At 44.8% G+C, this 16,025-nt stretch overlaps 1 protein-coding gene across 1 annotated transcript in view; it reads right to left on the bottom strand.

The window, feature by feature from the left end:
* The window catches only part of NOTCH2 (notch receptor 2), a 182,785-nt gene extending 167,005 nt beyond the window's left edge, over nucleotides 1–15,780 (bottom strand). Inside the window, 1 exon segment of the mRNA XM_021003323.2 lies at nucleotides 15,460–15,780. Within this exon segment, the coding sequence (XP_020858982.1) occupies nucleotides 15,460–15,532 (73 nt within the window). The 5' untranslated portion in view covers nucleotides 15,533–15,780.
* Between the last annotated feature and the right edge of the window lie 245 nt (nucleotides 15,781–16,025).

The following is a 16,025-nucleotide window of genomic DNA, read 5'->3' as shown; positions in this document are numbered from 1 at the left end:
CCCAGAAGAGACGAGGTACGACGGTGGCAGCAAGCTGCTGATCTCAGGAAGACAGGGATAAGGCTGGAACAGGTAAAGGTCGCAGCCTCAAGATGGGAAATACCTGGAGTTTTCCTCACGTGTCACAACTGCATCTTAATCAACAATTCAAAAAACCTTTTTATTAAGCATTTGACTATATGCAAGGTGTTATCCAATGCACTGGGAATATGAAGATGAAAAGCAATTAAGTCCTTTCCCTCAAGGAGCTTACAGTCAAAGAGGCAAGATACAACATGAACACAAGTAAGTATGATACACTGGAGACATTAAGGGCAAAGGAGAGAGTGCCCAATGAACTCAAGGAAGAAGAGACACCTTTCAACGGGAAGGGGTGGGGGGAGAAGGCTTCAAGGAAGAGGAGGCAGCTAAGCTGGACCTTAGGGGAAGACAAAGATTTCACAGGCAGATACAAGGAGAGAACAGCCAGCCAGAATTTTCAAGAGGCAGTGGAACACAGCATGAGATCAGGAAAGAGTTGATAGTACAATGTGGCTGAAAGACAGATTACGAGAAGAGGAGCCCAATGAAAAGAGACTGGGAGGATAGACTGGGGTCACTATAAAGGGCTTTAAATGCCAGGCTAAGAATGCTGTGTTTTATCACAGAAACCAGAGGTCCAGCAGGATTCATTCTGCTGCCTAAAGATTGTATTTTTGTATTTATAACAAATTTACTATAATAAATTTTACTATAAATGAATTTATAGTAAAGTAAATTTTACTATAGTTAAAAATGTTTTCAAAACTTGCAGGATCTGTAAAAATAGGAACAGATCAATATGGCCCTTGGGCTATAGTACGCTGACTCCTGATATAAACAATAGGGAGCCACTGAGAAATTTTGTGCAAAGGAGTGACATAATCAGACTAGGGCATTGGGAATATTACTCTGACAACTAAGGCAGGAAAGCTAGCTAGGAGGCTATAACAATAAATAGCCAAAAATACAAGAAGTTATTTTCTTTCTTAAAAACAACCCTGTACAGCAGGTACAGAGGTAGCTCACACAAGAAGCATCTTTATTTTATAGATGAGGCAGCTGTAGCTCAGAAATGTAAAGTCACCCACTTCCTAACCACCAGGGCCTAGAGTTGAGGCTGGGCCTCTCCTGACTCCAAGCCCTGTGTCTTCCCCAGTATACCAAACTTATGTGATGGCAGTAGGAGGGGAACAGACAGACGGGAAGGAGAAAAGTCAGGGGGTCAGATGGGCTTTAGTGGTAAGCTGGATGTAGAGTGTGAAAGAGAAAGAAAAGCAAAAATGACTAAGGTTTTAAGCCTTAGTGGTGCCACCAAGGAAAACAGGGAAGTTGAGAGGAAGGTGGGTTTTGATGGGGAAGATGAGTTCATTTTGAGATGTGTAGAGTTCGTGATAAAGAGGCAGTGCTGAATACCATCTACAGAACTACCTCTGAAGCCAAGAAGACCTGGGCTGAGGTCCTTTCTCTGCCACAGAGGGACATGTGTGACCCTCTAAAACTAGATGCTGGCAACGTGTGTTAGTAGAGAAAGCTTCCTCACCTGGAAAGTTTTCATACCAAAGGAACCACAACTCTGTTTCTTAGCTCTGAGTTTGTGGTGCCAGTGGGGAAACACTGAGGTGGAGATCTCCAGATCAAAGACAGAAAGAAGGAAGAGGGGCTGGAGCTCAGATGAGTGACGGGTACATTAAGTTGTAAATTATTTTCACAGAAACATGAAAATGAAAGACATGAAATTGGGTAAGATGGCCAAGAAAGACAGTATATAAAGACATGAAAAAAAGATGTGGAGAAAATAATCCAGGGAAAAGGAAGAGGAACTTATACATAGGAAGAGGGGCTTAATCCGACAAGAGAAGCCAAGAAGAAATTGACAGCAGATATGTACATACTGGCCGGCTTACACCATACAGCTGGACAGACAGTAAATGAAGTTGGCCTCTACATCTTGAAAACAAGACCCATAATGGAAAAGGAGCCTGGGTTGGACTCCATTTAGAGAATTGTCCAGCACTTTCAATAATATTAAACTGCCACAAAAGCTCATCTTTTTGACACTCACATTCTTCTGGTGATGCTATGGCTGTGGATCATCCGAATTCCTTGATTTCAGAAGAATCAAAATTGTAAGCAACCCAAAGGACAAAGGTGCATGATGGGTAAAAACAGGTTTCATCAGTGATAGCTTGTGCTTAGAAGTAGGGTAAAAGCTGTCATCAGGGACCTGTCCAACTGGAAAAATGGGCCATGTAGTGAGAGGGAGAGATAACAGATGACAGACTGAGCATTGGTCTGGTGTCCAGGAAACATCAAAAGAACCAGGGACAGGGGCTGGAGGCACCATCTAGAACAAACATCTATGGATGAATTATGGAAGGACATGGAAGAAGGAATTGCCCAAATAAAGTGGGAGATCTCTGGCAGTTATATGCTGGCTTTATCGTATACTCTAAAAAAAAAGGTCTAACAAAGGTTTGCAGTTTCCTGCACAATCTTCTCCTGTACGTATAGATGTATGCATGTATGTATACATACATGTGCATACATGTATGTGTGTGCATGTGTGCGCGTATGTGCATGCATGTATACATATATTGTACATGTGTGTTGTATATGCACACATGTCTATTTGTATGTGTATATGAGTGTGCATATATGTATATAGGTATATGTGTATATATGTATGCACATGCATTTATGTGTATGCATGTGCATGTGTGCACATATACATGCACAAACACACATACAATTATGTATGCTATACATTTGTATATGTGTATACACATGTACATGCAGATGCACATATGTGCGTATATACACACAAATATGGAAGTGTTTCTTTGATTTGGTATTTAAGTTTAGAAGAAAAAAAGGAAAAGAAAAAAGAAGACATGGCCTAGAATGAGAAGGAAAGGAGGAACTGTGTAGAGGAAGTACCACTGAGAGATTCCAGATTCATCTGAACATGGATGTAAATGACAACCAGTCCTCACAGAGGGCTACAGCAGGCACCCCCATTCAGAGTTCCAGAGCGGACTAGAAAGGATGCAGTCAATGGCACTATCCCCCTTCAGGGTGTGTACCCCGAAGTGGTAAAGCACAAAAAGGAAGGCCCCTTATAAAGGAAGAAATGGAGAAGCATTTAGCAAGTACATACAAAGCGTCAGGCAGAATGCCAAGTGCTGGGGTTGCAAATGAAAAAGAGGCAAGCCTACCTCTCCACCAGCTGCCTTCCAATGAGGGAGATGCACTTACAGGGGAGTGGTGGCCAGCGAAGGCCGAGGTCACTTGGACGGTGAGCCGTATCCCTGGGAAGGATAAGGCGCTCTTTCCAAGAGCGAGACGGGACCTGAGGACAGTGTGGCAAGTGGCAAGGGCAGGCGAGACGGAGGGCGCAGAGCCCCAGGTGAGGAGCTACTGGTCATGCTGGAAGGACGCAGGAGCAGAAGGGCAGGAAAATATTCACAGCAACATTATCTGTAGCAGCAAAGAAGTGGAAACACAGGGGATGCCCACTGATTGGGAATGGGATGTATGAAGATAATGGGAATATCCTTGTACAGTTAAGAAATGATGAATGAAGAACTCAGAGAAACACTGGGGGACTGATTTTAAGGCCAGTTGAAACAAACAGAACCAGAGGGACAATACAAGCGACTGCAGCCATGTGAGTGAATTTAAGAGGAGAAGGAAGCTGAATTTGTGGCATTTTGGTACAGAAGAAAGTATGGCGGCTCTGGAGCCAAAAGGTGCTGGGTTCACATCCCAGCTTAACAACTTATTCTGTGTGACCCTGGGCAAGTCATCTAAATCTGTCTGAGCCTCAACCTCCCAGTCTGTAAAATGAGGAAGTTGGACTTCCTCTGCAGTTTCCAGCTGGGTGGGGGGTGAGGTTTAGAAGAAAGACTCCAACGGGCTGGAGACAGAAATGTGAAACAGAGCCACAGGCAGCCCTCCTTCTAAAAGTTTAGCAGTGAATGGATAGAGCACTCAGGAGAACCTGAGTTCAAATCCAGCCTCAGACTTGACACTTACTAGCTGTGTGACCCTGGGCAAGTCACTTAACCCCAATGCCTCACCAAAAAAAAAAAAAGTTTAGCAGTGAAAGAGAGAAGAGATGCAGAGTATAATCTGAGGGGATGACCTGGTCAAGGGAATGGGTGTCCCCTCCTCCCCCAGACTGAAGAGACATAAACGTGTTAGTAAGCAAAGGGAAGGAGGTAACAGGAAGACACAGAAGATGGGCAAAAGAAGTCTCGTGGATGAAACAGGAGGTGATGAAAATGAAGCATGAATAATTCGATCCAATAAACATTTATTAAGCACCTACTCTATGCCAGGCACTTGGCTAGCCTTAGCAACGGGGAACACCACCTCATTGTCTGAAACCAGAGAGAATGAGAGAGGGTAAGTATCCTACAAACCATGTGCTTAATCCCACGTGAGCTGCTGAAGAATGCACAAAAACATACGACCCGATCTTTGCCCCCATACAGGTGGCAGGTCTGTGGAAATAAGACCTATACAAACCACAATGCAAACCAGGTCTACAGAACATATGTATGTGATATGATGAACACGATTAATCAATTTTACTTATTTGATATTTTAAACATCCTTGGATACCATGCCTATTTCATAAGTAGGAAAATGGCAGCAAAAAAGTTGATTATGTTCAGCATACCCGGTGATCATACCAGAAAAAGCACAGTATGAGGTCCACAAAGGCAGAGAATGTGCCTCAGCATATTAAGAAATTCAATATCATACTAAGAAGTAAGAAGAAGAAAATAAAAAAAATAAGAATAAGGTTCAGTAAATCTTAACTGGGCTTTTAAAAAAGGTGATCTAAGTTATTTTTAAAATTTTTATTATAAATAACCAACAAAGTAAATTATTGAATAAATACATAAAATAAGTAATAAATCTTACATTCGAGTCTTGCCATTTACCAAATGGACCCAAACACATCAAACAAAACAAAAGAAAGCATGTGATCTGAAGCTTCACCTGCTGGTCAAGCCTCTTGATGTATATAGAGCCTGGATATAATAGTTTTCTTCCTTCTAGAAATACCATAAAACCTTTTGCATGAACATGGTTTTCCAACCAAATTTTATTTCCACATCTTTAACTTCCTTTTGCTTAGGATATGTTCACAGACAGAAAGGTTACTGCAATTAAAACCAGTCTCTCCAGAATCCTGGCCGCCACGACTACAAGGTCACGCTCTGTCCTTCTCAGAGGCCTTTCTCTTTCAGGTGCTTAGAAATGTTATTTTTCCTCCCCTTTCAGGCTCACTTTAAATATGGTAATATAGCTGGCATGCTCCCAGCTCCACGCATTCCACCAGTCTTGAGAGGGCATTCATTCTGGCTGAAATTTCTCAGAACCAGATACTTAAATCCCATAGTGCCTCAGCACACGGCAATTCAGCTGGTCCCTCAGGCCCAGGAGCAATGCAACAATTTTCTAAACCACACATCCTTGAAACCACTCTTCTGCATTGCAACATTAGTCAACAACATTTATCAAGGGATCACTATGTACAGGGAATGGGAGGAGGGGGCCAGAGAAGGGAGGGCATTGGAAAAAAAAAAAAAAGAAACATTTATAATAAGGCGCCCAAACGACAGCTTGATTTGGCCAGGCCCCTTAAAGGACTTCTTAGTTTTACCAGTCTACTAGCCAGAAGGACAGGACGGGCTTGTTGGATGGCTGACTGAACTGACCAGCAACTGAGGTCAAAATGAGTCAACACCCAGCCTTAGTTTCTGCCTTGGGGCAGGTTACAATGTAGTTTCAAATGTAGTATCTTCACAAAAAAAAATTGTACACATGAGCAAATACGACTGTACTTGCATTAACAAATCTTGAATGGCCATAGGAAGGACAGAGGGGAGGATGAGAGTATAGGGGGAAGGGACCGTGGCAAAGGTCAAAACATTCTTTATTTGGGATCTATTCTACACGATGACTTGTCATTTTTATTACTTTTCCCAGCATGTTTTCCATCCTAGCTGTGATTCATCAAGATATTATTAAATTTGCTTTGCATTCCCAGGGCATACATTATAAAATAGAGGAAGAATATAGATCCCAGGAGCATGCTCATTATCATGTGCTCAATCTAGGATTAAAATCCAAAGGAAAAATATAATTCTAAGAACACCGTAAGGAACTTGTTCTGGGGCTAAACTGCGTTATGAAGTTATTCTCTTAGTATTTTTCTAACTGCTCAGACCCATAATTTCATCAGAATGGAGAAGTCCTGGCGTGGAAACTTCCCCCACTCATGCAAATCTATAACTCATCTATGATGTATAAATGAAGAGAGCTGCTCGGGACACCAAGAGGTTACGAGATTTGTCCATGGCTGTGCAGACACCAAGTCTTAATGGGGTAGGACTTGAAGGCAAGTCTTCCTGACTTCAAGACTGGCCCTCTGTTCTTTCAACCCTTAAACCAAAAGTAATAAGCATTTAATAAGCCTCTACCATGGGCCAGGTAGGCAGAGAGGTGGTACAGTGGATAGAGTCCTGGGCCAGGCACCATGCTAGGTGCTGGGGGCACAAAGGGAAAAATGCAACTGTCCTTAATGCTCCTATGAGGGGTGACATGTACACACAAGTATATATACTACATACACACACACATCAAAATATTAATGTACAAGGCAGCACTGGGGGATGTACAAGCAGCTGGGCCAGTCAGGAAAGGCCTCATGTTGGAGGCAGCCTTGGAGATGGGCTTTAAAAGAAAATAAGGATCCTAAGGGGGCAGAGGTGAGGAGGGCATGCATTCCAGGGCTAAGGGACAGCCTGTACAAAAATACAAAGATGGCACATGGATGCTCTGTCTGAGGAACAAAAAAGTCAATGTCACTTTTCCATTGCATACAGGAGGGAGAATAATACATAATAAGCTTTTTCAAAATTCATATCCCACAGGTACTATACCATATGTTAACATCACACATGCTTTTGGTTACAAGACAGACCAGTGTGATTGAAAAGACTTTCTCTAAATATGTTTAATAGGAATGTATATATAGAGCCTATAGCAGATTGCACTCCATCTTGGGGAAGGACGTGGGGAGGGAAGAGGAAAAAATTTAAAACAAAAGCTTATCGAAGTGAATGTTGAAAACTAAAAATAAATTAATAAAAAAAAAAGACTAATCATCCTCCAATGTTTACAATACTGCACTAGTGCTAAGGTTCTTCCTTTTCCCTTTTAAAGTAAAATTCATATAATAAAACACATACAGCTACATCTATTACAGACAAAATATAAGGAAAAGGCTTAAATGGAATGTATTCCTTTAAAATCCAATGGTCTAGCATAGCAATGAATGCCAAGAAGACAAGGCACCTCTCTGGGCAGATGGGAGTGGCCAGATACCAAATCATAATGAAAGTTTCTATGGATAATTCTGATACATAATTTGTTACTCAGAGGAGTAAAAATTCATTTACTGCTGTGAGCATTCCCTTATTTTGTGTCTATAGCCATTCATAGGTTCATCGGGATTTATTTGAGAGGAGGCTGTCTCTAAGTGTTACCATATGAATTACAAAGACAAGAGCTCTCCAACGAAGCAGCTTTTCCCCACTGAGTCCACCAGTCATGATGGGCTGCTTCATCTCTTTTCAAGTCTTCCAGTATTTCTCTTGCAAAATAGGGATGAACAAGAAAAGATCACAAGAATCAAGAAAGGGAAGCAAAAGAAAGAAGACACACACCTGCCACCACATGAGATAACAGGCTAAACAAGGTGTGAGAACAGCTTCAAGCACTGGGAAGTGTATTTTTGTTTTTAGAAGACCATCTACCTTTAACTAGGCAACACTGTGGAACATAACAAAATTCCCCTTTCGTGTGTCTCCTTCCCCCAACAAAATACCCACATGTATGCATACCCACTTCATATAAATAAATATGCTAAAAGAAGGTAGGCAAGGTCCTCTTAGCCAACGAAACAGGTTCTGCAACCCCAATAGGCCCAACCTGTGTTTGTGCTGTAATAGGGCAGTCCTGGCATGATGTGTGCATAATGTATGCAGGGATCGGAGAACTGCGGCTGTGCTGCCAACATCCTGCATGAGAACTAACTTGGAGACCAGTAACTGCCCTAGGCAGGCCTCCAAAGAAGGGCACAGTGTGACAGCCCAGAGAAATGCTGGCCCCTCGTTACCTAGCCAGGAGATGAAGGGCAGTTTTCATAGTTGGAACAAAAGAATCAGCCTGATGTTTAGGAGGAGAAAAGGGAGCCAAAAACGTCCCATCCTCCTACCTCCAAGCCCCCATCAAAAAAAAAAAAACAAAAGGCTTACTCAGTCCCATCCAGTTAGACCCTGAACTTTTGGGGAGCTAGTAAAACGAGGTTTTTGCCAAGACAAGCACAAAAGGATGAGGGAAGATGGTGGCAGTTATGATTAACTGATGTGGTGGAATCCCCATGCCAACTGAGGCAGAAACTCTCGGTGAGTCCATGATATCCCTCAATCCTTTCTAGGTCACAAAAAGGATAAAAGGATTCTTCAGTCATTGACATGGGGAAATGAATTTTCTAAGGGAGAACTTCTTAGTTAAGCCAAACCTTAGTTAAGTCAAATCAAATATCTTATATCCATACCCTCATCAGACTAAAGAGTCTTCCTCTTTTCTCCAAATAAGACCACTGGGTATGTGTAGACCCTTGACCTGTAAAGAGTATCTTCACAAAGAGATCTGAATTCTAGCACACAGAAAAAAGAAACCCCAAAGTGTTCACTACTGAAGAGGACCAGTGTGGAGGCCATCACTGTGTCTTGGATCAGGAACCCTAACACTGGTGATATGCCTTCCAGCTGGGTCACAGCATTGGGCCATGTTCTCTAGAAGGCCCACACTTCTTTCTGAGTCAGCCAAGCAGCAGGAAACAGCTTTCCAAATGTGTGGATAAATCCCAGATGACTATTGCAGGCTTAGCTGTGTGCTCATTAGCCCTACCTCCTCAAGGATGACCTAATAAGCTCCTTGAGGGCAGGGACAATGTCTTCCCTTCCCAGTCCTGTAAATCGATGGGTGAAACACATCGACTAAGGATGACAACATAAGACAAGCTTCCCTCCCACCCTAGTGGGTCATAAAAACCTCGCTGTCCTGGTAGTTAAGCTTTTTAAATCTGAAAGCCAACAGAAGGAAAGAAATCTCATCAAAGGAAAGATGCTATAAAAATCCAACTCACGCTTACATAAATAAATCAATGTGGTTCTTTGTTCTCCTCACTAGTATCCATGGCTTCCTTAAAAACTTTTGTACAGCAGAGAGCGTGGCCCAGTGGAAAGAACACGGAATGAGGAGTTGGGAAACTGGGTCCTAATCCCAGTTCTGCCATGAACTAGCTGTGTCATCTGGGGCAAGTCACTTAGTTCCCTCTCAGTCCGACCATTGGTAAAATGAAAGGATGAGACTGACTGATCCTCTGAGGTCTCTCTAGCTCTGCCAGTCCACCCTCTGAGATGCTATCTACCGCTTCCCTAACTTTTACTTCCTCGGGTGGCAGGAAGGAAAGGGAAGGAAGAGAGAGAGACACTGCTAACTCCCTATGCCCAATGGGGCATACTAATCAAATGACTCATTAAATCCGGAACCCTGGGAACATCCTCCAGAGAACATTCTTCCTTCTCCCTCCAAGGCATAAACATCAAGAAGCTTTGCCAAGGAGAGCCCTCAGCCCCGTTCCAAAGATCCAAATGGTCAGAGTGCTCCGTTCAGAAGCATCCCCTACCCCTCTCCACCACGGTACTTTCCTTCTTTAGGGATCCATCCCTTCTTCTCACTAGCCCACCTTGGGGAGATGGATGCCGCAAGACGGGTAAGTGGTCACAGGTTTTAACAACCTGTAACATCTTCAAAGGCAAGTGTGGCTCATCGGGGCCAAGAACAGAACATAACGTTTAACATCAAAAGGATTTCAGCGCTTCATGGGTCCCGATGCTCCCACAGTTTGAATAAATTTAGCAAATATTTATTAAGAATCTACCGTTTCCAAGGCACTGGGGATACAAATCCCAGGGACCAAAAAAGCGATCATCCCCTGCCCACAAGTGGCTCATATTCTATCACCAGAAACACGCACATGTGTAAATAAATATGAAATAGATACAAAGTAAATAATTGTACTAGCTCAGCACAATCTCCCTGGGGAGGGGATGATGGGAATTCCTTAAGGGCTATGCGTGTAGTACTAAGTGGTCTGAATTTGACAATCATAGGACACAAGATCGAATGCTTGAATTTCCTTTAAAAAATTCATATTCTAACCGTGATACCAGACCTGCTCTCTCCATCTTCATTTTCAGACAGCTAAGCAGGCACGTGTGCAGGAAAAAAAGTGCTATCAGCCTGAAAAAAGGAACCTTTTAGGTGGTAACCAAAAGACACAACCCTCCCAGGGGACACGAGCTTTCCCAGATATCGACAGGACGAGGGTAAGGGGAAGAGGGACGAGAAGAATCGAAGACCCAAGCCTGGAAGGGACCTCCCGAGGTCATGTGGTCCAGGAACCCTCACACAGGCGAGCCCCCTGGGTCTCTGGGCTTCTCGAGCCTTGGATCCCCAGCTCCCCACAAGGGATCAGAAGCAGGAGGTGAGGAGAACAAGTTCTCTGAAAGGATGCCAATGCAAAGAGAGAAACAAAGACCTGAGCTGCTCTTTATTCAAGAGAAGGGTGGGGTGTGAGTCCTCCCAGAGGTGGGGTCAGCTTTCAGCTGTTCTCATCGCTCTACAGGTGAAAGCAGCTTCCAGGCAAACCTGAGTCAACATCAGCCTCACCTGCAGGACATCCCATGGGAGGGGGGGGATGGAAGCCAAAGGGGCCAAGAGGCTACTGTGCCCACAGGAGGCTAATGATATTCCCTTAAATAAATATGGCTCTTCCACTGCGCAAACAGCTTCTGAGCACCTACTCTCTGCCTCCTACTGTACCAGGTGCTGTGTGTGGCCCAGGACCTGCTGCCATCTTGCTGAGGAAATGGTTTCAGACACTCGACACAGCCACAAGAAAGAAATTCTACATACTCTGCCGTTTGATTGTAAGCTCCCTGAGGGCAGGAACTGTCTTTGGCCTCTTTCTGTATCCCCAGTGCTTAGCACAGTACCTGGCACCTACTAGGCAGTAGTAACTAAATGTTTATGGACTGTCTGCCTCTCCTTTTTAGTTCCCTTTGGATTTGGTTTCTGGAGACAATCTCTCCACGGGAAAGATGTGAATTCACTTTGCACAAAGTGTTTCTCAGGCTGGTGTATTTTTTCAATGGCTCAAAATATCACATGAGTTCAAGATGAAAATCCTCTTCCCCTCAAAAAAATTCCTTCAAAAATTATTGTAATTCATTTTATTTATAAAATATAAAAACAAACCTTTTCCCAAGAAAATTCTCTAAAGGAATTAATTTTTGAAGTTATTTTTTCATACTAAAAATGGAGTGAAATTAAAATAAATCTGTTGAAATTTTTTTAAAAATTCACCTTGAATTCATTTTCCCTACTCTCCATTCAGGTCCTACCCTGTTACTCTGTCATTCTGTCATGGCATGAAGCTGTAACTTGAATTACTGATGGCTTGTATTCCACTGAAGCAGAAGCACAGAGAATCTCAAGTGATGGAAAGGGCCTCAGAGACCCAGATCTAGTCCAACTGGTACCTAAAATAGGAATCTCTTTTAAAACCTCTAACAACTCAAGGTCACCCAGCCTCAGCTCAATTACCTCCAAAGGATGAGCAACTTCTGAAGCAATCCCTTCTACTTTTGGACGGCTCTTAACATATTAGGAAGTGTATCTTTGTAATGTCCCATAACCTATTTCCGGGCCACTTCTATGCAATGCTTCCAGCTCTACCCTCGGAGGCCAAGCAGAACAACTGTAATCACTCTTCTATAAGATAGCCTCTCAAATATTTGTAGACAACTCAAAAGGGTCCCTTAACTATGCTCTTCTTTCCCCTAAATATCCCCAGTTCCTGCTAATTTTCCTGTGGCGTGGTTTAAGCTCTCACCATCGTGGCCACACTATTTGGGACTCACTGAAGTTTGTCAACATCTTTCCTCAAGTGTGGGTGCTGTACTAGGCTGGAAAGGTTTCCCAGGATGGATACTGCCAAAGACAGTCACATGAAGACCCTTCTTGCTAAGTTCAGAGAAGATCTTCACCACAAGGTTGGCCACCAATGACAATGATTTTCAGTATGACCATAGCAACAGGTGAAAAACATCTACTAACAATATGAAGGGCCTTAGTTTGCATCAGTAAGAAGAATGTCTATACCTATGAATTTATGGGTTCTTTCAAATAGTGAAGTACCTTTCATTCTTTCACTCTGAAGCATGAGTAAGAAACTAGCTGTCTTATCTTTAAGATATTCTAGGGATCAAGGAAGGCATATCTAGGGAATGGGATTGAGTCCCAAAAGAGCATTTGCAAAACGATGCAAATGATATAGTTTCAAAGAACATCACATTCAGAGCACCAGAAGCACCTCTAAAGCTTCTAGACCAGGAGTGGGGAACCTACAACCTCAATGTGGCCTTCCAGGTCCTTGAGTGTGGCCTTTTGACCGAGTCCAAGTTTTACAGAATAAATCCTTTAATTAAGGGTATTTGTTCTGTGAAGTTTGGATTCAGTCAAAGGGCTGTACTTGAGGACCTAGAAGGTCACATGTGGCCTCGAGGCAGAAGGATCCCCACCCCTGTTCTAGACATATTTCACCACATCCAGGCATCTCCCAAAGGTCCTAAATGGGGCTGTCACAATCCAGGTAACAAAGTACCCCCTTCAGCAGTTGGAGAGCATAGAGACAAAGCAGGGAGACGACAGTCGGTCAGTCAAACATTTATTAAATGCTGCCATTCATTGTGCTAAGCACTGGGGATACAAAGGAAGGCAAAAGACAGACCCTTCTCTCAAAGAGCTCACAGTCTAATGGGGGAGCCAATACACAAGCTATATACAGAATAAACTGGAAACAATCAAACCAGGTAAGGCAGTATAGTAGGATAAAATTATTGCCATTCCTTGAGAAAAGTCAATCAGGAATGTCTCCTCCACTTCCCTAACTTGAATTTCATAAAAAAGAGACAAAAGGCCAGTGCAAAGAAAAACAAAAAAGGTCAAAAATTATGCTCTTTTGTTTTATTGCACCTTTTGTCATAGTGTTCAAACAAAATGACAAAAGCACATTTTCAAAGGAAATTTGTAAGAGCAAAATAGTCTAGCAGCCAATTCTATAAAAATTCACCAGATCAAGGTGAATTATCAAGCAGGCAGCAACATCTGGATGCACCTACCAATTGCAGGGAAAGGAGATCCTGGGATATAGGTGTGGCCACAGGCGGGCTGTTTGGAGAACCACAAGAATGGGGCTGACAGATCTCGGCTGGAGAACTCAATGATGTGTAAATTACATCCTGGCCACAAGCCCAATACAAGAGATTGAAAGGGTCAGAAGGGTGTGTTCTAATTGGCACCTTGGGAGAACCCAAGTGATAAAAGATGGGAGATTTTCAGAAAAGAGTTCACAGTTAATAATTTGGTGTAATTCAGGACAGTCATTAAAAAGTAGGCTTCACCTTCCCTTGGAGCAGTCAAGTTTACAGAATAGAAAACTGAGGATTCTATTTACTGAGCTAACCTAGTTTGACGCTAGGGAGACACAGATCAGTGTTGGAGGATCCTTAAATGAGAAAGGTGCCCTCTTAGCAGAAAAGAATCCTATTTTCTTCTTATTTAGCACAATTTTGTACTGTGCCTTTCAATCTCATCTATTAGTTCTGCCCCAATGACTCTGGAAAGTTTTATTTCCTATCTTTTTTTTCCTACATCGACGAAACTGAGGGTCACAGAGATTAGTTAACTTGCCAAAACAAGTTACCAAGAGAATGAGTGAGTATTACAACTCCGGAGACTCAAGTGTCCATCTGATTTCACTAATTTTGCCACCTCCACCCACCCCCAGTCACACATTACATCATTTCTTTTATTTAAAGGAGAAGAAAAGGACCTATACAACTTGAAATGTTTCTCCATGCTTTTTGATTGACGCTACTACATCAGAATGTACGATCATGGTTCCTCTGCACATATCTTTCGTTCACCTCTGATACCCTTGGGCAGGTGCATTTGTACCAGAAAATGCCTAAGCCCACGTTTTCAGGTGGAAGGATACTTCTCATTTCATTAAAAATTTAAAAAAAAACCCTGGTGTGCATTTTTAACATCACCTGCCATTCAAAAATGAGAATAAGCAAAAATAATCTCAAAGCTGAGCACCTTTTCTTTAAAAGTTCTAGTTTGTGGTTTTTATAAGAATCTTCCTAGAAAAGCCAAGTTTCATTATTCAGATTCCCCCCCCCCTTTCTTTTTTAGCAAAACGACCTTCAAATGCGTCCAGAGACGCGTTTTGATAACACGCTAAGAAGACGTCCTAATTAAGGCACTTCGAGCATGAGTGTTACCCCTCCCACTTTACCCTCTCTCTACAGGAGGCGGGTGGAGGGCTGGGGGAGATGCCTGAAGAATACCAATACTGCCTCCAAGTTGGAGAAGACGGTCAATGTCACCTAGCAGTTCTTCCAAGCTGGGGTTCCCCGGGCTCCCAAAAATAAACGTGGGGATCTGTGCCTTTGAGCGAATGACAACCGTTGAGGTTTTCATTGCCTTAGTATGCAGCCACACGAGTTTTCCTACCTCTCCTGCCACAATGTAGGCAAAGCCCACGAGATCCCGAGACACCCAGGCGGTGGTGGGGGGGGGGGGACTGTCAGAAATCCAAGACTCGCTGCCCAGCACACAGCCAGGGCTGAATTAAAGTCTGCTGGACTGGGCTGGGCGCAGTGGACCCTGCCCCTTCTGCCAGACCAGATCCACGACCCCAGGCCACGGCTCGGATCTGACTCTCCTCGCCAGGGAAGTTACGATCGGCTCAGGCTGAGGGCGACCTCCCCCCACGAGGGCGTCTGGCATTCCAGGAGCCAGAAGCGCTAGGGGCGTGCGACTCGCAGCCCGCTGAACTGTAACCCTTTGTTAGGCTGGGCAGGGCCCAAGGTCAGCTCGGCTCTCGCCAAGTCCTCAGGGGCCGAGCCTCCAGCAGCCCCCTCCCACCCCTTCTAAGCCGGGGAAGAAGAGGGGGCGTGCGGTTTCCCCTCCCCTCCCCCGCCCACCTCCGTGGAGAGAGAACCGAAGACGTCCGGAGCTTTCATTAATCAAATTGCTTCACTCCACGGGGAGGCTGCAGGGAGCCCGGCGCGCCCGGCGCCCCCCACCTTTCCCAATGCCCCAGCGCGGAGGGAGGATATTAACTGCGGGTGGCCGGGGAGGGGAGGAAAAGAAAGGGTGGCCCCTGGGGTGGCAGAGGGCGGAGAGCGCGTGCCTCGGCCACCTGGGGATACTCACCTAGGGTGGGCGCGCCCTGGCACAGCCAGAGACCCAGCAGCAGGCAGAGCGGGGCAGGACGCAGGGCGGGCATCTCCTCGGTCGCCTCCTCCTCCTCCTCCTCCTCCTCCGCCCGAGCTGATCCACATGGGGCGGGGGGGTCCCTGCCGAGGAGCCCCCCACTGTCGGGCTGCAGCCGCGGCGCTACGAGCCTCCTGCGGGGGCCCCGAGCCGGTCAAGCGCAGCGCATAGACGGCCCCGCGCCCCGGATCCGCGCAGCACCAGCACGAGCTCCAGCCGCCGCCACCGCCCGGAGTTTGGCAGAAAGTTTCTGCTTCTTCTGCGCCTCGTGTGTCCTTCCGCTTCGGCCCTCCTCCCCCTGGGGAAAGCCCCGCCCTCCTCCTCCTCCTCCCCAGCTCTCCTCCTTCTCCTCCTCTTCTTCTTCTTCCTCCTCCTCCTCGCTTCCCCAGCAGCAGCCGCTGCAGCCGCCTGCCGTACCCCGGGGTTTCCCGCACGAAAAAGTTCCGGCACGATTTCCCCGCGGAGGGATCTACTACGATCCATCTTGCTCCCCCCCCCATTCCTGC

This window comes from Phascolarctos cinereus, unplaced genomic scaffold, assembly GCF_003287225.1.
Source record: "Phascolarctos cinereus isolate Bilbo 61053 unplaced genomic scaffold, phaCin_HiC Scaffold_5;HRSCAF=322, whole genome shotgun sequence".
Taxonomy (NCBI): Eukaryota; Metazoa; Chordata; class Mammalia; order Diprotodontia; family Phascolarctidae; genus Phascolarctos; species Phascolarctos cinereus.
Note: the sequence above shows the minus strand (reverse complement) of the source record. Positions and strands in the feature narration are given on the sequence as shown.